At 40.0% G+C, this 27421-nt stretch overlaps 1 protein-coding gene across 11 annotated transcripts in view; it reads right to left on the bottom strand.

Moving 5' to 3' along the window:
• Positions 1-3987: 3987 nt before the first annotated feature.
• TRAF3 (TNF receptor associated factor 3) overlaps positions 3988-27421 on the bottom strand; it is a 73167-nt gene continuing 49733 nt past the window's right edge. For 8 of the 11 annotated variants that reach the window (XM_054827232.1, XM_054827230.1, XM_054827235.1 and 5 more), the window contains 5 exons: positions 24748-24822; positions 22857-22949; positions 18291-18431; positions 13084-13258; positions 3988-11866 (listed from right to left, as the gene is read on the bottom strand). In XM_054827232.1, the coding sequence (XP_054683207.1) occupies positions 11295-11866; positions 13084-13258; positions 18291-18431; positions 22857-22949; positions 24748-24822 (1056 nt within the window). In that variant the 3' untranslated portion in view covers positions 3988-11294. The remainder of the gene's footprint in view (positions 11867-13083; positions 13259-18290; positions 18432-22856; positions 22950-24747; positions 24823-27421) is intronic. The other 3 variants (XM_054827237.1, XM_054827236.1, XM_054827238.1) reach the window with 3 other exon arrangements.

Below are 27421 nucleotides of genomic sequence, written 5' to 3'. Positions count from 1 at the left end.
TGCTCTAACGTGGAGATCAGCACGTTTTATTCCTTGCTGCCAGCCCACCCTTCTGCTCCCCAGCCTGCTCCCCTGGCGCTGGTGGCCCGTGGTGTCCCTGGGGAGGGTGAGCACATCGCCACCGCACAGGGGGAAAATGGCACACAGCGGATGCTCCACCTTCCCAGCGTGGAGTTATAAACTGGTGACAAAGCCAGAAACACTGTTCCCCTTGGCCAGCCAGCAAAGCCTCGTCCTAAAGCCCGTCAGGGACATCCAGCACCTCTCTGAAATTCCCTGTTGTACAACTGTGCCTCTTCTCACCACTTCAAATAGTTGAGCCTGCAACACAAGGGACTTCTCCAGTGCGAGCCCTCAGTCCCAGCGCTTTGCAGCTGGAAAGGGAGCCCAGTGCCGAGCACAAAGCAGCGACGGGTGTGAGCACCAGTCCCTAAGGTGGGTGATCGACCCCAACACACTCACGCTCCCTGCAGCCCTCCAAACGGCCAAGGAGCAATAGCACTGTCCCCAGAAAGTCATTAAGCACATGGAAAAATTGTTCTGTGATAAACATATTAGGCCCCGTGGCCTCAAACAGAGGGGAGAGGGCAGAGGCATGCCAAAACCAGCTGGCTCCAAACCCCCCGGTGCTGAAGGTACCAGGGCACAAAGCTGCTCCCAGGGCATGCTGGCAGGCCGGGCTATACCCAAACACACGTTATTTGCCAGTTGTCTTGGCACGGTGCGTCATTGCTTAGGGTTTGGACCTGAAGCCAATCTTAAATCACTGGGGAGAAACGCCCTGTCAGGCGACAGCCCCTCCAGCTGTTACATCTCATGGCTGCCCTAAAAGCCGTGATCAGAGGGAGCAGAATAAGGTCCCATGTGGGATTTCCTTTTATTTAAGAAAATGTTAAAGTCTGAGGTGCAACAGCACGGACCATACTGCTATGACCGATCTCCGGTGGCAGAAGAGCTGTGTGTGCTGCCAGGACAGGCACGGCCCCATGCCGGGGCCGCTCAGGAGCTAAAGCTGAGTGTTCAGCCAGCCCATGGAGTTAAACCCGCTTCAGGACACTGCGCCGATGCAGCAAGAGGAACTCACCCGGCACCTACAGGGCTCCATCCAGCAGCCACACGGTCACCTCCCCTAGGAGCAGCAAGGCAGGAGAAGTCACCAGAGGGGATCACATATGATCTCAGAGCTCTCTGGAAGCCGCGCTCCGACTCGCTGCTTCCCTCGTAGTCTGAAGCAGGAGAACAAGGGCTTCCTGCTGAGGATGGCCGCAAGCGGCAGCTACGGAGCTACATCCGTGTGGGTGGGGGATGTGAGCACCCAGCCCTGTTTCTCAAGTCCTGAGCCGGACACTTTAACCAGCCCACCTCTTCCAGCCCCTGCGCTTGGGTAAGGTTTCTTTTCATCCTTGGAGGACCGAGTGCCGCTTACCAGCCACCACCACCTACCCCGGGGACAGCTGCTGAAGAGGCAATGGCTGGGGACAGGCTCAGCCCTCCTCTGCGTTCCCGCTGGCTGATGGCGCAGGTACCTTGAGACAGATGCCATTTCTACCACCCAGGGCTGATCCAAATAATCTTCTCTACGGGAGCTTCTGTGTTGGCACAAAGCAGCCATCGAGCGTCCATAGCGATGTCTGCAAACAGCTCCTGCCTCTTACCAGCACAGTGATGCTGTCGAAACACACATTTCCACCAGCTACAACCGGTACCGCAAGCTGTGCCCAAACACTGCTTAACCCAATTTGGAGCCCGTGGGGTGGAAGTCAGTCCCCAGAGTCTCTTCTGTGTTTGCCAGCTCAGCTGGGGGGAATTGAGCTCCCGGCTTGGGCCATTCCCCGTTCTTGGGAGCCTACGGGACACATGAGAGCACGCATCGGGGTCCAACGTTCGCCGCTGCCAGAGGTTACGCCGAAGGAGCAGGGTGGGCTCACCCTCCCCAGGTTCCATACTTGCTGAGGGGGGCAGGGGAAGACACTCGGGTTATCACCTCTTTTGGCCAAACAGCAAGGACAAGCCAGACGCATTACTTGATGGTGACGGTCTCCAGGGCTCAGCCCAGGCGTGCAGGAAGGAACTACACAACTGACTCATGGAAAACTGGCTTTGGGGAAGGATGGGGGGAATCACCTATTTTGCCACTTGTTTTGACCACTGGATCTTTCCCCCGCCTTCAGGCAATTCCAGGATTTGGTCACATCAAAGCAGGCTATCCCAGAGAGCAGGAGATAGGTCCATCTGCAGGACCAAGAAGTCAGAGGTTTTGAAAATGCTTCTCCTTACCAGACAACAAACAAACCCAAGTCTTTAAACGCTGGAAGACTTCAAAAAAATTTAAAAAATCCTCCTGCAACTTTTGCAAGAGATGGCCCCAGCAGCAGGTTTGGGCTCAGGCAACATACATGTCTGCACAGCACCCTCTGTAGACCAGGAGAGCTCCCGACCAGCGCTCCCCGACAGCTCTGCTCCCCAGAGGCGGCTCTCCGCTCCCGTCACCCCCAGTACCGCACCACCCGCCGGGGGAAGGCATGCCGCAAGGTGCCAGCTGCCTTCCGTGACCTGTCGAAGACGACCCCTGTCAAACCTTATTTTTGCCAGGAACAGCATCACATACCATTTCAGTTATGAATCATTGCTGGGGGAGGAGGAACAGGGAGGTGAGGAGAGAATCAGTGTTTGCCTTCACGTTTAAAGCAACTTGTTTCCTCTCCACCTATCCTGCTGCACTGTAACGACACAAGTGTCACGTCTGATGCAAGCGTCACGTCTGAGCAGCACCAAGCAAAAAAACTGGGAAGGAGGAGCAGCTCTGGGGACAGCAAAGGCCGCTCTTCCTGAAGAGAGCTCTGCTTGAAGGTAACCCACTTGTTAAGAAGGCAAGGAAGTTCACCATCTTTTCACGCGCCACAGCGAGATGTGAAGAGCTTTAGGCGGCACGGGCTTGAGTGCCAGCCGTGGGAGTATGAGCGGAGAGTGCGATGAGCAGGGCAGGGGATGCCAGAGCATCCAGAGAGTCACTTAGCTGTGATGGCTCTCAGCAGCAGAAGGAACATCCACTTCAGCACATCCCGCGCAGGGTGAGGACGGCATTTCTTAGCCACCCTTCCCTCTCACCATGCCCACCTTACTGCACTTTTCTTGATAAAATGGGGATGCCGGAGAAAGGGCAAGGCACTCGCCCACCCAGCACTTTTAGAGTACCTCCTGCAGAGGCCGGCATGGGCTAGAGGGATAGTACTCACACCCGGGTGCCGGCGGCACGGCGGGGGCTTTTGCAGACACCACGGTCCTGCCTCTGAGCACAGGCAGGACATTCCCGCATTGCTAAACCCAGTATTAGCCCTGCAGTGACATCAAAGAGGGGAAATGGGAAAGTAAGAAAGAGGTGTAGGGATCAGGGTTTGCATCACTAGGCTGAATCTGAAATGTGGTAAAAATATGACTGCTTCACTCATTTCAAAACAGCGTGCTGCCTTTACAGACTGCACTGTGTTCCATGATTTCAAACATACACCTGAAATACTTTTCTGAGTTTGAGAAAAGAGTCACTAATGACACTGGAGAAGAAAAAAAAAAAAATCAATCCACGTTTTCAGACATTCAAGGCACATTCTGTCCATTCTGTCTCTACTTTCCCACAGCTCTTTGGGAAAGCGGTGTACTGCAAATGCACAAAAAGCCATTTCAATTATTTCTACTCTATTTGCGCGAGGACTCTTGACACGGGCGTTCGGATGAACACCATCGCCTCGTTTATTCTAGCAGAATTATCACATGGAAACTAGGACTCTGATAAAAGTTATGGCAAATTTCCTGTGAGGAGGAAGGGAAATGCCACAATTAAGGTCCATCAGGTGCGTAAGCATAAAGTACTGAACGGCCAACGTACCGTGGGTTCAGAGAGGAGAAAGGATGCACCTTGGCCATCTGCAAGTCAACAGCAGCCATTCAAATTCAACACACCAGTTTTTTTTAAAAAATATGATTTCCTACTTAGATTTATTTTTCCTTTAATAACACAGTTTAGCATTTCAGAGTTTTGCATTCTAACTCTTACACACTGTCCTTGTTTATTAGCATTTAAACACAAAAAGACATAGCAAGACCTCCAAACACAAATAAATACAAAAACACAATACACAATAAACTGAAATACAACATATAATAATGCTATTGGGAAATTAAGACATGTTGCTAATTCCTTTTTTTTATTATTATTATTATTATTTTAACAACATGGTTATTGCTGAGCAATAAATTATACATTTCAAAGTTGTTTTTTCCCCCTAAAAGAAAAGGACGAGAACCACTGGTTACCAGATCACTTGCACTGTATCCTTACAGCTATTGATAATTAAGACAGGCAGAATATACACAATCAAATGAGGTTGGCCTTCTTTGGTCTTTGTTTTTGATCATAAAACTGAACACAAGTGTACCGTTCACTGAAGAGTATGAGATTAAAGAAATGGATACACAAGTTTCAAACACGTTAATTTGTACATCATTCTTGATCACTGATGTCTTTTCCATAGATATTTCTTACAGAATTTCTTGGAAACAAATGTCAGCTTGAGTTTTCCTGATTATTACGTTGTTCCATGCATCTTAAAGGTTATCCTACTTGTCTAAGAGAAATGGACCTACATTTAGCCCATCATCTCCTAATGGGGTATTTTTCACAGCTCTCTAGTCACCACTAAATCATTGGAGTTTTATACCTTGTAGAAAAAATCCTGAACTTCCCCTGTTGTTGTTTTTTTTCCCCCTATAAAACTGAAAAATAATATATTAAATCAAACAACAGCTATAAGAAAAACAAAATAGGTGAATCACATGATGCATCAGCAACGATGGAAGCTTGTACCTTCCCATTCCACAAGTACAGATTATACAACTCTCTGCCAGTGACGCAGGTCATAGTTGGAAGATGTGTCCTTTCAGATGTGAGCTATATTCAAATCCAAAGCTCAGAACACTACGCAAGAAAATGACCTTTACGAATGATAATGCTGGTTTATCTCAGTAACCCTTAGACAGAGTCAAATTTTATCACTACGCATCACACTGCCAGCAATGGAGCGTGTGAACACCGGCATTGCTAAGAAGTTAAAAAGTCCTTGCAGAACTGGCAACCAAATTAAAAGCTTAGTTCCAAAGGACCAAAAACACAAACACCACGTAAAGACAACAAACCCTTCCCTAAATGGGTAGGTTAGTAAGCCACAGAGTTGGGATCCAGATTTGAATTCCACATCAAGTCTGGGATGTTTGGATCCAGGATTTTGGTTCAGGTGCTTCTCTGTGAAATTTAGAACTTATTTGAACCCTAAGGAACTAATCCTAACTTGGAGGGAAAAAAACTAAACAAACACAGCCCACTATCTACACTAAGATCGTGAAATGGAAGACAGAAGCTGCAGTCTTGACCATAAATTAGAAGAGAAATAGGAATAGTCAGATCCCTTATGCGTTGTATATCTCTACTCTTCTAAATCTTAAGAGGATATCCCTGAATCAGCAGTCCAAAGTTTTCCACAACCTTCCTATCTGGTGTTTCTCAGCAAAGGCCTGGATTAAGAGGCAGGAAAGAACAATTAAGCCCTCCTTATTTTGGTTTAAAGAAAAGAAAATGGGAAAAAGCCCCACAAGAAAGAAATGGTCAGTCACGCTACAGGCTGGTAGAACAAAGATTAATTCACTTTAAAATGGCATTCTCCCTCCTCAGTTAAGAGGAGCATCAAATGAGACTTATTTTGTCGGGCGATTCTGAACAAACAGAGCAGGACACGTATTTGCTGCTATTACTCACACCGACACGTTGCGCTGGCCTTCCGCTCTGCAGGCTGTGCAAAGCACTGCCACGTAGTGAGCAACATCTGGGCTACCATACAACCCCAAATCAAGACAGCTTGTATGTTTAATTATAGCCCTTACTGTCCTGATGTGGGTCTTTAAGGTATGTCAACTTGTTTTTTGGTTCCTTTAAAGGGACAAATGTATTTAAAGAGTAAAACATAGTGATTTGAGGATAACACTAGGGAAGTGGAACCTCTCATTCAGTCCCGGCTCCAGGAGATTCCTTTCACGACTCTGGGTAAGTCACTTCACACCTCATCCTTGATTTTCTTTTTCTAGAACAGACAACTAGCACTTGCTAGAAGAACATGTTTGCAGATGCAAAGTGCTTACTACGCTGTACACAGCACTACAAACTACTCTCAGACTGAATTCCTGAACCAATCGCTTTTATTGCGGCAGCTCTGGTTGACCTAGAAATCATAATACAGAGGTATTGACTGACAGGATAGGAATTCCAGGAAGAGGTCCAGCTGCTTTTCATTACGTTTTGTTCCCAAATTAAAGGACAGAATTTGCAATTAACAAGTTGCCCATCACTATGCTTGTTTAAAATACAGGAATCTCCAAATTAGCGGAGTACAAGGAAGGACATGCGTCCTAGATGACATTCCAAGGTCTTCAGAAAGGCTAAACAAACTGTGTGTTTGCTATATACAGGTCTTCAAACCTGGAAGATGTGAATCCAAAGTCTGCCCTTAGCCAAGATCCTCCCTTAGCAGCAGCAAGTTATATTTGCACCACTTGATCAAGTATAACTTGGAGGAAAGGGTTTTGTTTCATCACTTCTACGTAAAGAAAAGACTTTGCATATATATGTGCATGCATGTCTGTGTGTAATATGTATGTACCTACACACATACGAGTAATTTACAGAGCAAAAACTAAGAGATTAGGTATGCAACCCAAGAATTTTCCCCCCTCACCTATTTGTATATTTGCATAGTTAAATCATATCAAGGCATCAATACTGCCATCACGCTTTTCACTCTTCTGTGGTGCAGCCAACTCTTCTCGTCACTCCCTACGTGCTTCTCTGTCTTGGACCAAACAGCACCAGTGTTTTAAAAACAAAACAAAACAACAGAAACCCTGCATTGTTGGTGAAATGCCTATCCCACGTGATGGAATACAGATACAAATAGGTGGTAGCTTTTAAACTCCATCTCAACAAGCCATAATCGTGGCAAGCCGAGAAACACGAGCGATACAATCACTACCTAACATTCATGGGTTCAACACTTAAATTACAACTAACACAAATCTCTATTATCTTTGCATTTGAGAAATTCACCAGGCACAGAAACAGGCACATATCTTCAACTTTCCTTTTCCAAGTAGGAAAACCCACGGGAAAAGGAAATAAACTGTATTTCGTATCTATAAGAAAGCTAGCATGTTACCCACAACATTTTTTTTTCCCCCCATCAAAATTATGCCACCCATCCTCCCCTTTTCCTATTGCACATTCTCTTTGTGAAGAACAACATTTACAGTACAAGGCTGAAATCAACGTTGCATATTGTAAGTCAGCAGTTGAAGGTGTACCATGTAGACAGTAACTGAAACAAGACCCCTTTAATTAGATCAGAGAAGTAATGCAGGCATGGTCATGCATCATAATCGCAGGTTGGTCTTTAAACACTCGTATAGTTTCATCCTGTTTAGAATTCAAGACTTTCTAGGTAACAGATGCACTCACCCTGTGCTGAAGAGCGTACAAAAAGGGCAACATCCAGATTGTCACACACTGGAATCTCCCTAGAGAAAGCTGGAAACAGAAGAGGCTTGTAGGTAACTCTGAGCGCCATCGTTAAGAAAGAATACCAGCGAGAGACTTCAACTGTGCGCTGCTAAGAATTACTAAGCAGAGGAAAAAAAAGGTTCCCTTGAAGAAACTCTGTTCAAAGTAATGCAAATAGTCTGGGACCCCCTGCTATAACAGCACACCACAGGAGTTAGCCGGGATTCCAGAGTATACGTGGGGGCAGACTGTTGCCCCGTGAATCACTTTAAACAGACACTCCCTAGAAAACTTTGGATATCTGGGTCAGGAACATACAGGAAAAAGGATAAAGGGCATTTCAGTGATAAGAGAAAAAGTTTAAATAATTTAAAGTGTTGAGTAAAGCACCAGGTATCTTTTCCTTTCAATTTAGAGAATATACAGTGGCCTTGTTTTCACAAAATGCTACATACTCCTTGCTGGAAAGCAGAGGAAACCGATTTCTATGTACACAGTAAGAACTCCACAGAGATGGCCCGCGAGTTCTGCGGAGAAAGGGGTGTTACAGTCAAGGCTTCAGGTATTCCACAGCAGGCGGTGTTTACATTTGTGTAGCAAGATCCTGGATTTCACAGTACGCAGGGTTGGCAAACTGGAAATTCTCTGGCAGCTTCATGTAGTTTTAAAAAATAAGTGCAGTAGGCCTCCATTTTATTAACTGTGATAAAAAGCATATATGCAAAAATATTTTTATATTGATAGCACATTACTGCATTATAAAAGCTGCCCAAGTGAAGCTGAAGATTCTGGCAGCTGGTGCTTTTGGCACTTGGGAGATGTGAAAAGCAGCATAGAGATCTGTGAAATACAACAGTGACTGATGTTTCTGCTACAGTGATCGGCATTAATATAGTTAGCAGTGTTCATATTTAAACTTCTCTGTGAAGTTTCTGAGTCAATATCCCACTAAGAGGAGATATTCAGATCTCTTAAAGCTACTAGTTTAGGCTGTGTGCAGACTCAGGAAGACTTCCCTATTAGTTTATGCTTTTCGCACGTTTCAAAGTCCTCTTTCAATCGCAAAGGCTGGAAACACTTTTTTCCTCCTCTTTTAAAGAGCCTGGATTTAGAAGCGCAATTCTGTCACAGGAGTTGGAAACTGTAGTCACAAATCTGCAGAATATGCTGGGCCCTGCTTACGCTAGAAATCTCCTCCAAGTCCCAGATTGAAACAGGATATAAACTGTTTTGAGATGGCCAAACGGTTTCTTTTAAGTTTACAAGACATGCATTAGCAATGGGAGGAGAGTCCTTTGGACATTTCCACTTGGGAATCCTGTTTTCAGTAAAATTCTGTAATGCACAAACACAAAAGCTCAGCTGCCTACATTCACAATTATTGAAATGACACAAGTTGAGCGAACCATCGCCCTAAAGCGTAAGTGATGGGTTTGCTTACGCAGCCTGCATAAAACTGCAAGTGCTGTATAATTATATCTAGAGATATAGATGCAGGTATATCTATAGATATTTCTCTTGTGCAGAACGTCCTCCTTCCGTGCTAGAAATCAGATGCTAGCACATGCCTCCATATTTGAGCTTGCACCTGTTGACAGCTATGTACCATAAAGGGAGTACAGTACCTGGACAATGGAAGGCAAGAAAAGGAAGACAAGTTGCTGCTGACGGTTGCAACGGTCAGCAGCAGGCAGTATTCTAGCAGGTGCCTGGAAAACCCATGAAGACCACTTAGCATGCACTGTATATTCATAAATACTTCTTGCAGGCACTGTGTGTGAAGGCACAGCCAAAAAAGACAACGGCAAAGACAAGCTGAAATACAAAGGCATGAATTCAACTGCACCTTAGACAGAAATTGTGACTATGCCTCAAAAAGCAGAAAACTGATACAAACTGACATTAAAGGCTGAGATGCAACGTTTTCTTTCAAGCCCACGAAGGCTAAAAACACAGTGGTGCAAGTCTGCTCTGCTTAAGCGGCTCTTGGATTTTAAAGAGCACTGCAGCCAGGCTATGTCGCTAGACTTGCTTGTCACAGGCTATTAAATAGAAGCAGATGAACACAGCAGGTTGCAATCAGCATGTTTCAGGGCTAGCAAATGCTTTCCACTACAGTTCAGGCTGTTACCAGAAAGAAGCCCGTGCATTCCCTGTTAGGATGCTTGTCTGCCATGAAAAGCTGTCATGAGCGTATACATTCACAGCCCCACAGAGTTCTCAGATGGGTCCGTTTCAAGTGATGCCACCTTACAGCCACAGGCATTAGAGGAAAAATGTCGCCCGCCTTCACAGTGGCCATGGAGACTGTCCAGTCCAAGCTCCATAGGAGCACTGAGCATAACGTTTTGGCACCTGAATGAGATGGATTCCACCATGGCCAAGTCATAGAAGCCCCAGAAGCTAAAGAAATGGGCTTTGGCTTCTATTTTGTACATCACAAGGTACCGAAGGGCTCTGAAGACAAGGCTAAACATTATGCCTGAAGTCCAATTAAACTACCATTTCAGATATCAGAATTAATCTGAATAAAAAGCTATGGTTTATAAGCAGCACAGCACATCTAAGGCACATGTATGCATGCAAGCCACCATCACTGTATTAAGACATTGCTGATTTGTCCTTAAGAAGCAATGGCTGCTACTACAGAACAAACATAGAGGCTTTTTTCAGCACTAATCCTCCTCCCCAATACTGAAAATACTATATACTGCTGACAGCATAATGTGCAACATATATAGCTTGATTGGAAAGCATGGGGCAGAACTTTAAAAAATGTACAGGATTCCGTTTAGAACTCCAAAGTTCAACAAATGCCCTATTTTAGGGTGAAAACAATTATAAATCTGATAATGATGCACAGCATCCATGAGTGATTTTTCCTTAATTTTGAAATAGTGTCATTAACTACGACATATATTGTAGGTTTACATTTCTAAAGAGAAATAACAGAATTGAATAGTTTTTTTTCCTATCACAAGTGATAACCAGTGTTTGATATCTTCTATTTTTCTTCCAAGAAATATCAGTCTATCAACAGTTTTAAAATAAAATGTTTTCTGTAACAATAGAACTTTAAATAAAAATATGATTTTGATTCAAATACTTTTGAGAAGACATGGATACTTTTCCAAGATCTTCTGACAAAGTAATTATTAAAACAGAGACCAGATGAGGCCTTAAAAAGACAATATACTATATTTCAGACAAGATTGCACCTCAGTTTTTCAAATAATATCATAATTGCAACATTACTTCATCATTTCTTCTTTTAACATGCTGACAATTTCCAGCTAGCCCACGTGTGAAGTTTTTTTTGTTTTTGTATTCTAGCTTAAAGAAATAAAAGTCAGTAATTTATTCAGCACATACTGTATATGTCTTTTCACCTCCAATTGACTAGATCATTAATAAGTTAAAAAAAAAAATCCTCTCTGACCATAATCATTATCCTCATGAGGGATAAGTGATTCTTCAGAGCTTAAGTGTTGCTAGTTCTATTAAAAAATATACCATGGTATGATTTCTTAATGTGTTGCTGCTTTCGCAATTGGACCCTATGCAGTTATGCCTTCAAACTCTTCCGTCTGTTCCACAAGGTGGTTCTGTGAGCTTTAGGACCTCTGATTGAAGACAAACTGATATAAAACCCCCAAACGGAGTTGTCTTCTGTTTAATCCGCCTCCCCCATTGTATGTCAGGGGTCTGGTAGATCCGATGTATCCACTATGACTTTAATAAAAATAGTATCATCTTTAATATACGTTCCATTCTCTAGAACAGTTTGAGCCACAAAGACTGGGCAGCCAGATGCAATGTTCATTTCTCCAGTTGGCTTCTTGAAACTGCTGCTGTTTGGATCTGGCTTGAAAGCATCTCCTAAGTGGCGTCGAGACGGTCCCTGATCCATTAGCATGAGAGTCACTTTCTGTTTAAATGGCCAAGGAAGCAAAGCATCGTATTCTCCACGCATTATGACAAAAAACAGCGACAAGTGCGTCCCCTTTCCCATGCCATCTCCATTAAGGTAAACTCTGGCACACATCTTGTAGCCAAAGTACCCAGTATAAAAGGGTTGGCTGTACAAGGACAGAGTCTTCCCCATGACTGCCTCTTGCTTCCGACGTTTATAATCTCGAATTTTCCAAATTAATACTCCGTTGTAACTGGCAGTTTCTAAAACTTGGAATCGGAGGTCCATGTCAGCCAGCCGAATATCATGAACACTCAGCATCTGATCATGTCTGCTCAGCTGTGTCTCTAGCAGGCCTGTTAGAAAACAGAAAGGACGAGGGTGAGAAAAGTGGGGTTTTTTCTAAAGACTGTAAAAATCAGTTGCGAATGCTGCAGTTCTATATGAAAACATTTTCTTCCCCAAGAACCAAACTGCATTTGGTCACTGATGAAGCCATTTCCACAGACAATTGTTTGACAGCTAGTATCTAGGTTTACTGGGACTTCTACAAACATCACACATTCAGTAAAAGTCAAACATTCAAATCATCCAACATAAATTTTGTCTGGTCACTAAGCAATACAAATACAGAGGCTCCCATTTTTTGAGAAGAGACTTGGCAGCATTATGTGTAGATTGCTATTAACAGGGAAGACCTTGGAAGTGGTCACACATCCTGCATAATCCCTCCGAAATTCAGAAGCACTGCTGATCACTCAAAATATTCTTCTCAGACACTACTTGTCTCAGAAGCGTGATGCTGTTACCTTGTCTAAAGTTCATCATAAAAGAACAGAAAATTCAAGCTTAGCTCTGCATTATCTGGTCACTTTCTTAGTTCGGAGGGAGGGCTGGTTTTAATGTCCCTTCTTCCCCTCACATGAAAAAGTTACTCTTTCTCCTTGCACACTGGCAACATATAACACCGAGAAGCAGATGAATTTCTAAGTCAGGTTTGGTTTATACAGATCTATTTAACCATTAAGTTCTTTGCCCTAACCATTTAAACACTTAGATATGATCTACACTATCTTGCTAAACTCCAGTTTTCACTTTATTCAGCAAGCACCACAATAACCTTATTCTTAAGTACATCTCACAGTTTTCTTCAGATCAAATATACCTCTGTAACAGATATCAGGACAGGTGGTTTCAGGTAGATAACCGTGTTGATCCATTCATGGGGGAGAAGAGTAATAAAAGACTTGTCAACATACCGAGACTATATTTAAAGAAGCTGCTGAAAGCTATTAGCTGTCAAAGATCAGCTGAGAAACTATTTATAATGAACTAACATTGTAATCAAGACAAGAGTCAAGAAAACGAAAGACAAGAATCAAGCCTAAGAAACAGCGTGGAAGCAATGCCACATCATCAAAGGGATTACGCAGTTTCCTATTAAAAAAAATCAGAAGAATCAGCATTATTGATGCTTCCACATAAAAGTCACAATGGCAGTGCTATTCAAAGTGACGTAATTTTTCTCTCGACAGCGCTGCTGAGTACTTCGGTCCATTGCGCTTACACTTACTTGTATTTCGAGCTCCTTGCCCTGCAGTTTTATCAACGCTTTCCAGCTCAGTCACTCTGTTCTGGAGGGATTCCACACTGCTCTTCATGCTGTCAGCCTCCTCCCAGTTCTGTCGGAAGGGACGGATTTCTTTGTCCAGTTCTTTCAGTTTCTCTGCTTGACTGTCTATCACTCGCTTTATAAAACAATAAGTAATGAGTTAAAATAACAAAAAGACATTAATTTGTGCAAATTAAACAAGGACTACATATCAATAATAAGATGCATTTCCAATATAAACAAGTTTCACTTAGGTCAAATATTTTAATAACACAAACCTTGAAAATTTAGAGGAATAGCCCAAGTATTTATAAAACACTTATAAAAATCTTTAGTGCTGCATAGGTATTATTATTAGAGCACTACCAGAATTATCAACACAATTATTTAAAAAAAAAAAAAAAAAAAGGACTTGTTAGTGTGCTCTTGTCTCAAATTGTTTTTAAAAACCTTTCAATGCAAGAACAACGTTCTCAACATCTCTATATTGATATTATGGGCTGGTATTTGTTGGGTTTCGTGTCAGAGTACTTAAGCACCAAAGTATGGGCACCACAACAACTTATGATGGTGTGAATCAAGTGGTTGCTCATGTGCATGCATTTATCATTGGGTAACAGCAAAATAACTTACCCCTCCAGAAAAACCACCAGTACTCTTGCACACACACAGCAGGAGTACGTATATGTGCAGATACACGGCATTAGCAAGCTCCAAGCTCACATAAACCAGTTATCAAAGCCTAAGTTGTTATGTGCCCATAACCACAGCAGAAGCCCTCCTGAGTGTAAGCAAAACTACCACTTCTGACCCCTTAAGCACTTTTAAAATTCCCACCCTTGCTTCCTAAATTGAATAAGCCACATGTCCTGAAGGTGCTTGCTGGTTGAGTCTTCAAAGGAAAACAACCCAGTTGGTTTTGAAAAGGCATGAGATATAATACTCAAGAAAAAAAAAAATACATAGAAAGGTTGGTATTCTTCAAAAGAGGGACATTGCAAGCACCTCAGTGTATTACAAACATAAGGAGAACATATTTCCCGGTCTACCTCAAATCTGATACAAGAAATATAAAGCACTTTACGTTATCACAGCTAATTTGGACTAGCAGGAATTTTAGCCAGAACCCCATATTCAGTTGTGAATTTCAAACAACACAAATATTTGAGACAAGAAACTACTTTTGCTACCACCTACAGTTAAATTCCAAATCTAACTGTATAGTGCCAACGTGTAAAAATGATTTTTCACTTCTTGAAGAAAAAAAGTAGCAGTTGAGTACAAACCAAGAAAATAAAGTTATTTTGCATTTGCCTTCTGGTTAGCCATGTGGATTCAATGTTCCCCACTGATGGGGAAAACCCTTCTGCCTCATGCAACCTTCATTTCCCCTTTTAGGCATTTGCTTTTAATCATGTGGTTTCAGTTATACTGAAAGTCTGTAACAATTAATTGAAGGCTGTCAATTTGATAAGCCAGCTAGCAAATCAAGTTTAAGAGTGTTTTATTTTGTTGTGTCTCAAAACCACTGAGTAATCTAACATATTTCAAGATTAACTATTTATTTCTGTGTTGGTGTTTTAAAATAAGCTTATGTATCTCCCTTGCAAAACTACAACTTTACAAAGGAAAGCTGTGTAACTGAATCATAAATGCAGAGGCATGGTCCCATTAAATAGATGAAGCAACTGGCCTGGATGTACTAATCATCAGCTACCACTGCAGTCACACCCTCTCACCTGGACTGATGGTAATCAGAAAATAAAATAGGGAAGGGCTTTAGCTATACAGAGAAAAGGAAACACACCATGGAATGGCCTGAATGAATGTTGTGATAGCAGAGCCACAAAATTTGGCCATAAGTTCACAGTTAACACGCAAAAGTAAACTCAAGGTGTGCCCAAGTCTGATCTTTTTCCTCTACTCAAACAAAACATGAACTCTCCAAGGCAAGAACAGTAACATGGTCGTGGATTTGTACCATGCCTCACACAGAGATGCTCTAATTTCCAACTGGGACCTCTTGGCACTAACACAGTATCAAACAAAATGAATAAACACATTTTTACATACATTGGGAAAGTGGTAAAGATGCAGAAGAATTGCAAGTTACTCTTCTTTTGGGAGAAGTTTACTAGAAGTTGTTGCTAGGGACCAGCTTCTCTCCATCAACCTGTGTGCAACATTCTACCTTTGTACATGCACAACCAATTCTTCTACTATGCTTCTACTACACGTCAGCAAACATGTAGTATTTTATCTCCTCTACCACTTCATGACAATTCAAGAGATACAGAATTATCAGAAATAGACTCGTATTCCATTTTTAAAAAGCAGTGGGACCTCTATCTTTTTACCCTACAGGGAGTCAACCTCCCTCATGCTGGGAGATACTGATGTACTAAATCTGAATGTAACACAGCAGTGGAGATTTCACTCTCTCTAATTATTCCATTAGAAAGCACACAGATGTCTTACACTGTACTCATAAATTTGCAAGTAGATATCAATTTTCTGCATGCACTCTTTATTCCAGCAACTGACCTCTCCAGATCGTTAATCCAGAGTTATATGCCTGGCAAACCATTGAGGGCTCTTCTTGATGTTGATTTTCATTTAGGTTCTGTTTGGTATTTCTAATAAACAATTTCCAGAATTCTAGCACTATTATTACTAAAAAAATTTAGAAAATGTCATGAGGAACTGAAGAAAGTTATATTTGCAGTTCTCTCTCTTTCAGATGCTCCTAATGGACCTTTCCGTTGCAACTGATAGAGCAAAACTGAAAAGCTGAAGAACAGACTAGAAAAGGAACCAAAGGTACTACTTGTCGGGGAAAACAAATCATACATCCTCCTCCTTTGAAGGAATGTATTACCAATCAAATAATTTTATACTCATAAGGTCATTGTTTCTTTTGCCTTGAAGTACTTTGGGTCCACACTCAGCTTAAGATTTAACTCACTAATATGCTTCCATATACTTGTAAGAAAGACTGGATACTGGATGGGAAAGCTCCTTTCCACAAGACAGCAGCTGAAAAGGTATCACATACTCTCTTGGTAAAAACACTTTCCCTAGAGACCAGTATATAGAAAAATCAATCTGAACCAAAACATGTCAAGGCTGAGGTTCCTGCCAGTGCCCAGACACCTTTGATGCATTTATATGAGTTGTGTTCAATGCCTCGCCGTGCAGGTGATGCCAGTTGTGTTCAGTGAAACAGCTGTTCCCAAGCCAAAGAAGGTTACACAACAACTAATACTGAAACTGTACTAGAAATTACTAGCATGCACAGGACCTTGGAGGATTAAGCAAATAATGCTCGTCCAGACCCAAACTGGCTAGTTCTACCCTGGCAATAGCCGTGGCTGCTCAAAGCAACCCAGGAAAAGAATGGCTCACAACAGGTACCTAATTCCTTCAACTCCTAGTAGGCAACAGAAGGAGGCTAAATCATGCTGTCCAGGGAAAAACAAATTGAGCTCTGCTTCCAGGATGCCCTTAACCTGACTGAGCAAGGAAGTAAGTGGAAGGATAAAGTTGAAATAGCTGTAAATCGGTTTGCTCCATAATAACTAAACTAAAATAGTTTGAAAAAAGTAGGAAAAATGAGGAGGGAGGGAAAAAAAACCAAGCAAAACACATCCTCTCCAGTACTTAACACCACCAAAAAGCCACCTGTTGGAATCTGCCACCCATATTTGGTTTGTTGTGGTGGGGTTTTTTTTCTAAACATAAACTATTTGAAAATTGATTTTGCTAACACTCTTAGAGCTTGAGGAAATCAAAGATATTGCAATCTGTCATCAAGACAATCATAAAAAACTTTGCTCTATGTTTTTTTCCATTTCTTCTCTCATCACTGGTTATTGAGACAGCATGTGTAAAAACCCCAGGCTTACAAATTAACTTACCTCCTGGTAGATTCAATCAGCAATATCAATACATAAAAGGATTAACTTCCCAGTGTCAGAATGCAATACTGTGTAAGCATGCAGCCACATCCCAGACTATCATCAGACCAAATAACAATGACTAAGGCAGGCTAAAGTGGTTACTACACGGACAGAACATGGAAAGAAATAAGTGCTATAAGGAGAAATGTTGCTGTTGCCAAACTTAAAGGTTTCCTTATAAACCAACATTGAGAGGGTCTCAAGGCTCTGAGCTCTTGAATGTGCTACCCTTTGAATTTTAGCCATACTCTAGTTCGGACACTTACATCTTTCTTGAGTATCAACATTTGCAGTTTAATATGTGAAGTGAATAGTAAGTGAAAAAGATACTTTTATTTACATTCCTTTAAGCTGGATGCTAAAGCAGGTATCTGATATTCTAGCAGCAGACATACTAAAATAACGCGTAAATGATACCTTCACAATAGCTTGCTAACTATCTCCTGAGGTTTCCTTAATTGGAGTTAGTATCACGCAAGCTAATGCAAATTCCCAGCATCCACATCCCAAGTCAGCTCTGAATGCAAAGCAAAGAATTTCAGCTCGAGCTAAGCACCACACTAGCGCATCCAGAGAATTTCTAGTTTGACGCTGGCTTGTGGCCAGATGATTCAGACCACAGAGTAAGAAACTCAGACCTACTGGCAAAGCAATAATTAGATGCATCTTCCTCAGAAGGACAACAGAAACATGGGTTTTAAAAAGTGTATTCAAATGCATTGTACTACATTTGGATTAATTCTGCACCAGACTGATCTCACTCATGATTAATATTTTTTAAAATACCAGCAAGTAGAAAATAAATATACATCATACATATGACAGTTTTAAGGTGCTAATCTTGTCCTCCAGTTTGACAGTAGTTCTTCAAGCAGTTTTTTTTTTTTGCAGAGAAGAAAAAATAATTATTATTATTTTTCAGATAAGATTTATGATTTTGTTTTCAGTCTTTTCTCTTTTTAAACACGGGGTTTTGTTTTAACATAGGCTTGGCACCTGCAGTGTTTTAGAGAAGTATCTTAGTCCAACAAACACAACAAACCAGCTACTGACCAGAAGGAAGAAAAAAAAAAAATCAGAATAGCTTGATAAGAAGGTAAACTCTTCCCCCCCCCTTTTTAATTAGAACACCTCACTTCACAAGTGTAAAGGCACAGAACAGAAGCTACTACCATTTCTGCTTTAACGGGGAGATTCTAAATTTCTTACCTGTAAATGAAGAATTTTAGATTCATTATTCCGCAGCATTTCCTTCTGTCTTTCAATTTCTATTTCAAAGCTACAAATCTGATTATGTAAAGTTTGTATACTCTTGTTCTTTTCCAAACTTTCATTCTGGAGCAAGGCCACCTGGAAAAAATTCTACAATTACTCCTGCCAAAGTTTATTAAAAATACCTATAACTTTGTTAGTTTTAAACTATCTTACACACACGAAAGGGATGAGATCCTAGTCAAACCTCTCTCTGTGTCTTGCAAATAAATAAATAAACCCCAACCTTCTGATAGCTACTTTTGCACTTCCACTGCATGGTATTGGTACAACTTTGGCTAATGAAAGTGCAGATTGGATACATAAACAGCAAAAAGACTTGTGTCTAAACATAATCTTTTCTTTATTCAGTTTGTTATTTAACAGCTGGGTTTCCTGGTTTCCACTAACTGACTTGGGAGTTGCTTGGAGTTCGGAAGAAAGAACCTGTTTAGCTCTAGATCAGCGTTAAGAACTCGAGCCCTGCACAGAAGGGATACGAGAGAGAAGCTAGTCAGGAAAGGGAAACATTAATCTTCCCCACCTACTCCAATCTATCCTGATCTATAGCAAATTTAAGGAAAAACATCATCTGCATGGGATTGGCTCGGCTTCACAGAATGTGATGGTGATGGAAACTCCTGAAATGAGTGAATACAGAAGGGATCCATGCATTTGAAGAAAAAAACCAATGGTGCCTACTAGTAGAAAAGACTAAAGAGCTACAGATTGCAGATTATATTCTCTCTCTGTATTGACATTTTATGAATTCATTCATTAGTGACTCATTCTGATTTTAAAACATGAGCCTTGTTAGAAGAATATCATATATTGTATCTCCTTGGGGATGAAAGTAATACAGTAAATGTTCTCCATCACACTATTTTGTGCTCTGTTCATCAATGCGGTTTGTGGTGGTGGGTTGCTTTTTAAAAAAGAATCTTATTTTTCCCCATGCAAGATTATCAGCTGCAAAAATGTAGAAAACAAACACTTGACACAAAATGACATTTGGACATGCTCTGACTAGTTCCACAGATAGATCTTTATACGGATAAGAAGCAGCACCATTTTTGACCCAAGAAAATCTTGATGAACGTTCCACATTAAGACCAATTACTTGGATGCTTCACGTTCCCCCAAAAATCTCCACCACCACCCCCAATACAGATGCTAGTTTGAGGTCAAGCCATTTTTACCTCTGATGTGGGTACCACTGTAGAATTCCACCACCCTAACTGCCTTCTAATCAGACACAGTTGAGTCATGTGTCACTGCATTCCTAGACTCAAGAAACTAGCCTGTTTAAAAAGGCAAATAATTTCAATCTCTATACTAGCCTCAACTAGACAAAGGACTGCCAAAGTCCACAGGCATTCAGCAGGTTCAGATAGGGGCCCCAAAATATAGATACACCATAATATACATGCATACCTGCTTTTCATACAGCATGGCATGTGTGCATATACACAGACACATTAGTTCTGCCTTTTATATACAGAAAAGCTGGCAGAAGAGGCTCAACAGAAATGAGACAAAGCTAATTTTGCCAGTGCAGAGAGAGAAACAATCTTGAGGCTGAAGGAATGCATGCCTATGTACTAGAGAAAATTTTCAAGAACAAATTCAAATTTAAACTAGTACCCCTGCCTCCCACATATTTCAGATCTGCTGGGTAGCCACTTTAATTTTTGGCATTCTCCTTTTCCTTAATGAATCAGAGTCCTTTAGTTAATTGTGATCTTTACATTCCCCTTTTCTCATTGTTTCCTCCCTAGGCCTCCCAATCATAAGGCAGTTACACTCTGTGTCACTAGCATTACATTTCCATTTTTGTACAAGTTATAAAACGTGGGCCTGTCTTGTACTGAGATTTTCCACGCAGTTCTACAGAACACAAGAAAAATAGAATTATGTCCTGCAGCCCTTAATCATAGAGAACTGTCTTGCTAAGTCAGTAATTGTAGTTTGGTGGTAATTTGTGAATAAGAAATCTTTAACACTAAATATAGTTTCCTAATGGCATATGTCGTAAGTCTTTGGAACTCGAGTTAAAAAAACAGGGTAAAGGAAACACAGCATCTTTTTCCTAACTACATCAATTAGCTTCCTTTACTTCCTTGTCATATTTGAAATATTGCTAGGATAATGCATGCTCTTATTCAGCAGTTTTTCAAATTAAGCTATTGCTTACTAAAAAAGAATGGAAGAAACCCTTACACCACAAAGAACTGGATTAAAACAGACAAGTCCCATATTTAAGTCATACATGAAAAAAGAAAAATGAGTTTGTAACACATTTCTTTAAGAATGTGACAAAGCCACAAAATTACGTTCAAGTCATTATTTCCAACATCACAAAACCCGTGGGAGTTCAGTCTACAAGTCTGTCCCATCACAGAGTGAACAAAACACCAAATTTTAATTCACCCCACGAAGTTTTGATTCAAGATTTTACATCTGACCTTCTCTTACTACTCTGCCAACAGCACCATTCAAATACCAAACTCGTAACTTAGCACAAGCTTTGCAGCTCCGAAGACTTTCGGTTTGCATACTCCACAAGCACTGTTAAAGAACATGGCGACTGGGAGAAGGCGACTTCTCCTTTCCCCTCTATACATATCACAGTGAGTACCCCAAATGAAAGCTTGACCCTACAGAAACCAACAAGACTTCCACTGACTTCAGCAGGGCCAAGATTTCTGTGATACTCCTCAGCTAAATTCACTTTGCACTGTTGTTCCTCAGTGCATTGATTAACTTTTTCTTGAAGAAGAGAACAACAATGAAGTTACAAATCATTTTGTTACCCTTCTCTAGAATAAAGTCACTGACATATGATATGCGGTTAGCTATTCTGGTAACTTGGCACGGTCTTGGGATTTCCAGTGATTCAACTCTTTATTATGAATAGGAAGAAGTCTACAAAGCAGGAAGTGAAAAGAAAAAAAAAAAAAAGGACAAACAATGATAAGCAGTTATGTCCTAAATGAAAGTTAAAACAAAATTTGAACATAAAAGAGTAGTAAAGTGTATATTCTCTTAACTCCATAAGAGACAAACATAGAACTGCTGGGCATTTTTTAAATGACAAAGCACCTCTCAGGACACTGACAAAAGGCAGAACATGATCTATTCTGGAAGTCACAGGGAACATCATCTTTTCCTATGATGTAAAATAAATTGTATAGTTTAATCAGACTAATGAAAAAAGAACGAAGGACATGAATTTGTATCTGTTAAAATTGAAAAATGTACAGTTCCTACATTAACAAAGAGATTCAAGTGCAAAAGCAAACTGAAGTATTGTTACTGATCACCAGACTAAGACTTAACACTTGTAGTAAAAATTCTATCTAATAAAACTACACTAGAACTCTCCCAGGTTCAATGGTTTCCTTACAGGGCTTCATGTTCAAAAACAAGCAGTCCAGGGACAAAAAACACCATTTGCTGTCCCTGTTAACTTCTGCTTTAAAACTGCTTCCTGCAGCTGCAGGACCTTGCTGGAAACCCACGCACGAGAGATCACTGGAGGCCAAGAAGGGAATATGCTTTCTAGACAGAGTTTGCTAAACTCGAGCTGGCGGTCTGCTGTGAGATGACAGAAGTCACAAGCCACACATACCATAACTGCCACTGAGCTTACACTGGAGTTGTTACTCCTCTTTATCTCATTCTAGAAAAATCTGAAGGGGCTCCTGACTCTCCTGCCTGCATTTGTAGAATAGTTTAGGAATTCTGGGATATCTTTTCCCCCCCCCAAAAAAGCAGAAGCATTATTTTAGTGGCTATGTAAAACTTTTTCAAAGATTTAAGAAAAACAGTGATTTATTCTGATACGTATTTTTAAATCAAAGCCTTAAATCTTACTTGCAGAACATTCAAATGACTCACAAGATTGTAGCTGATACCGATACGATTTCCAGCATCTCCCAAATCCCAAACAATCTAAAACCAGGAGTCCCAAGAAAGCACTGCAACATGAACTTCATTCTGGTCTAGCACTAAAGCACAAATCATCGTGCCCATGAGTTACAGTATATTTAATTTAATGAACCTTTGCAGGTCATTAAGTTTGGAGAGCAAGAACAAAAATAAATAAAATACTATTATTAGAAATACCATGTAAAAAAGTGGTTGGTTATCTCTGGAAAAATACCGAGGTAACAAAAATATAGCTCATAGCGCTGCCATACCTTTCTGAACCCTCCCTTTTGTAAGAAGGCAGCTCAGAGAGGAAATTTACTACTGTGCTGTTTATCTATGTGAAGAAAATGTTTTAATTAAGTTACCAATGAGGAAAATTGTATATGGAGTTGCGAAGCCAAGTTTCTCACAGCATTTTATTGTAACAAAGGTACCACATATGCTAAATGGCTTGATTGCTTTTGGAGCCTACTAGTGCTTTAGCTGTACTGTTGAACAGCTGTTAAACAGAGGGGAAAAAAAGCGCTTCTTCCAGTACTTTTATATGATTTAAAGAAATCAATGAAAAATAGAAGTGATTAGAAGATATACCTTATTTTCTAGAGCATTGCTCCACTCTTTCAATAAGTTAACATGCTGCACTGCTGAGCTGGCTTCATGTGCTTTAATTTGTTGGTTTGTTCCCTGTGACAACAAAGAATTTATACATTTTAGCCAATTCCACTTCTTTTAAACCTACAAAGAAAGAGTATATCAAGACATCGAACCAACACTACATATTTTGGTTCACGGATGCATGTTGCAGAACTGTAGAGAGAAGGGAAATCTACTTGGGAATTTACAAAAAGTCAGGAATACATTTAATATAGCAAGTGTTTTATACAACTGCCATATATCTCCATCCAGTGTGCTTGATACGTCAGAAACAATAAAGATGAACAAAATTTACAAAATGAATTGTATTTGAGTCTTCTGTGTAGCTTTACACAAAATAAAGCACAATAAAACTCTTGAGTCATACAAAACCTAAAATGTCCAATTCCCCAAACTGTAATTTAAAACTTCTGTTGTATTTCATTAACAGCTTTATAAGCATTAAATTCTCCCTCAGTTGAGTATTAAAGACAAATATTTAAGATAAATTTATCATCACTGGAAACTGCCAGCTTTATAAACTACTTTGAGAGATATTACAATGCCTAGTTTGTCATCCTAAGATTGCTCTATGATATTCGGATATGCTGCCTCTGCACAACCTATAAATGCTGTTACAAATAACCACTATATAGAAAGTTTACAGAACACACATAGATCATATACAGAGTACATAAGATGCAGACCACATTACTTTATTTGTATTGTGTTGCATTACAGCTACTTACACAGTAAGTGCTCTGCAATGCAGAGTATGTTAGCTTTGATGGTAGATATGCTGCAAAGCAACTGAAAGGGTTTCAATGATCCTCAAAGTATGTACTCTATATAAAATACTAAAAATATATATGTGGATATATGTACATATATGCACACATATACATACATAAAATGAATGGCAATACATACGACATAACGGTGGGCAGGGTTACAGCATTGATCAGTTCTACCACTAAGAGCATTACTGTTAACACTTAAAATGATGAATGCTCGTTATTTAAGAACCTGGAAATACCTGCAGGAAATAGTTTATTGAGAAGTGTTGCTGCTTACAGTTCTTGTCTCTTTAAGTTATCATGGCCTAAGACATGAATCACACTATCTGATAAACTCATTTTTTTTCCTGTCAGCAGTTTCTGAAATTTCCTGACTAATCTCTTCATTATATCAGCATCCAAATTCCCCAAGATATGTGGTAAGGGAAGCAGAATATTGGAAGAGACTGGAATGATACTATTAGACTAAACTCTGAGGTTTGGCTTTTTAAATTTTTTTTTTTAAACATTGCAGGATTGCCAGGATTAAAATCTAACCCCCTTTTAAAAAAAAAAAATTATCGTACTATGCTTTGATTATACACCTATGTGCACACAGACATATGAATGCACATAAAAATACGTTCTAAGTGTGCTAACCTATGTTTAACCTTAATAAAAATATTAACACACAAATGAGAGAAAATATAAACATACTTAGCTCAAGAAAATAAATACTTTCACAGAAACAACTGAAGCTACTAGTCTATTTTCTGAAGAACAAAAGTGACTTTCCTCTTACTCTAAGTTAAAAAGTTCTTCAAATGTATCATCTTCCTATTTCAACAAGATGTACCTAATAACTGAACTCCCAAACCACTGCAGGAATGTGTGGGCTTTTTATATTTTTTTTTTTTTAAATGCAAAACCAAACACCTGCTGCATAATCACTCGGTGCAACTGGATGACTTTTTCTTAACCAAGACTAGAGAAGTCCAGAACTTTCATGTCAAAGAGTTAGGTTCTATTTGCAGACTTTCATCAATTGGGAAGTATAATTGTTATATACTGACCTGAAAAGTGCAGCCATAACGCTTAAAACTACAGGTACTTGGGGCATTAATACATTCTGACAAATGTGCATTCAACTGCAATAGGAAAAAAATGTGAGTTTTGGCAAAAGACGTTTGCATGATAATGCTCAAAACATAAAGGGCACAGGTTATCAGGTTTGTATTGTGTGCCATTTGCAGAACATACAATACACGTGTGTATATTTTCTCCAGTCTGACCTAAAGTGCAAATACTATATTTACACATATGTAAACCACACGCACATGCCAATACAGTATACAGTGTGATACATTTAATATACAGTGAAACTTCTACTAAAGACTATTTCAATAGGCAAGCCAATTAAAAAAAAAAAAAAAAAAAAAACAAAAACCAAAAAACCAACCAAACAAAAAGAACACACTCTACAATTATTTATATGATTTCATTTGACTTTAGCGAATTACTAATCTTTTCTCAACAAGTGGTTTGTTTTTTTTTTTTTTTTCTGGAGTTCTGAGCAAGTCTTAAGATCAGTTTCACTGTAGTAAAGCACATTTTTTCTAATCCCAATTTCACGAGGAACCGATTTTTCAAAACATAACATGCAATTCTCCGTGCCTAAATTTAACAGTTAAATTACACAAAAAAGACTAAACAAGTACTGCATGAAACAAAGAGTTTTAGAATACATAGTTAAGTTTAAAAAAAATGCAGTACACAGGATTAAAACTGATTAGTAAAATGCCTGCATTTTTCACAGATTGAGATTTATTCCAATATCTTGGCTTATTATGAGCACAGACCACTTTTCATGTAAAAATAAACCAATTCACAGAAGCGTATACACATATGCAGACAGCAGCCATTGCAGCACAGAGGGCAGCAGCTGGATGCAAACTGCCTAAAAGTTGGAGCACAGAGCCATTTTTGGAAAGGCTAGTGCAACAAATACTCTCTCTTCAAAAACCAGGATCTGCAGTTTGTATTTCCCACAAAGCAGACAGGAGCTAGAGTCTAGCTCCTCAGCTGGCATCGCTCTCTTGGGTTTCAAAATCTCATTTGAAATTCCCACACCATAAGCCTCACATGACTCAGCTCATCCACCTCCATGGAAAGAAGTGGTAAACCAATTCTGCTTTGAACGTGTCGCTCTGGAACAGACAGGACAGTCTTTAAAATCTGATACCGAGATGCAAGCGGTCACTCATCTCCAATATACACCTATTATGTTCTAAACACTCTCTGTAGAAATTCACAGTATAGTTTCAAAAGACATGTGGTTCAGAAAAAGAAAAAAAAAAGACCAAATAAGAAAGAGACATGTGGTATAACAGGCTTTACAAGAATGCCACATTTTCAACTTCTCAAAACTAGATGTCTGCCAAAGAGTTACGAATTAAACATGAAAAATTGCCTTTTATTCTACAATAAGATATTCACTTGTTGTACACTACAGAATTTTCTCAAACTGTTAGGCAGGCATTTTCCCATTTTCTGCATTAGAGTCCTTGTCCCTAACCATGCAGCTAAGTAATATATACATTTTCACAGTATCAGAAAAAAATTAAGCAACATACAGCAACAGATGATGCAGGGCAAGATGACTGTGTAAAGTTCTGTTTCTACCAATAGTTTCATAACCCAATTCTGACTATATGTGCAGCGACCCAGGCTTTAACGGGTCAATTCTTATTAGCACTCAGATATACCTCTTCTCAAGGTAACTGCTGAAATCAAGATTTAAGAATACGCCTAAGTGCTCCAGAACCAGGATCTCAACTTGGAAGTAAGCACTGATAGAATTGGCTCAGTATACACATTTTCTTTTCTTAGCAGCTGAATTTCTCTTAACAGGTACAGTATCTGTCATATATTTCATGTATCATTATCCGGAGGGAAAAGACTGCCCCTGTGTTTGGCAGGTAGGTGCCTTATGTGCCTTGTGCACTATGACATGATTAAGAATTTATAAGTTCAACTGAAAAATAGTACAAATCCAACTCAGGAAGTAAGTATCAGTGAAAAGAGAAAAGCTTATCCTGAGATCAGAAACTTAACTATCCTGAAGTGAGGCTTACAGAGTGCTGAACATTTAACAAAGCTCTTCCCCATCCTTGGTGAGTAAGTTCTATTTTTAGGAAAAAAACCCACACATCGACTTTGGCAGATGCTACTTATTTCTTTTAATGTACAAGACAATGGATCTGTTCAAACAGGACAGGGTTTAATTATTTTATTAATCTGGTCTACATATTACTGCAAGCTTCTATACATTAAGAGAAATTTTTACGTATTGTTGCATTTGGCTGTTGGAATGTTGTACTTATATTACCCTGTATCTTACACTAATTCTTCAACTGTCAGTTATTATTTTTTCCCAAATTGAACAGATTTAATCATAATTTAAGCTTTTCCATGGAATGATTCTACACATTTGTATGATTTTTTTTCCCCTAGTCTTTATTAACTTTTGTCAATGTGCACTAAATTTTAATTCTCTCTTTTTATTTTAATATAAGCTAACTACCCCAAGATGCTGCTCTATTGTGCTCAACGAATGCTTCAAATGAGGGAAGGGCAGGGGGAGAGCTAGTAAAAATGAAAGCAGGAAAGACATGCTCTAATCTTGGGCAAGCCAAGTGTAATAATGACACAAAACTAAGAAATTATTTATTTTTAAATAGTTTTTCA

Source organism: Grus americana, chromosome 5, assembly GCF_028858705.1.
Source record: "Grus americana isolate bGruAme1 chromosome 5, bGruAme1.mat, whole genome shotgun sequence".
In the NCBI taxonomy this organism is placed as follows: Eukaryota; Metazoa; Chordata; class Aves; order Gruiformes; family Gruidae; genus Grus; species Grus americana.
Note: the sequence above shows the minus strand (reverse complement) of the source record. Positions and strands in the feature narration are given on the sequence as shown.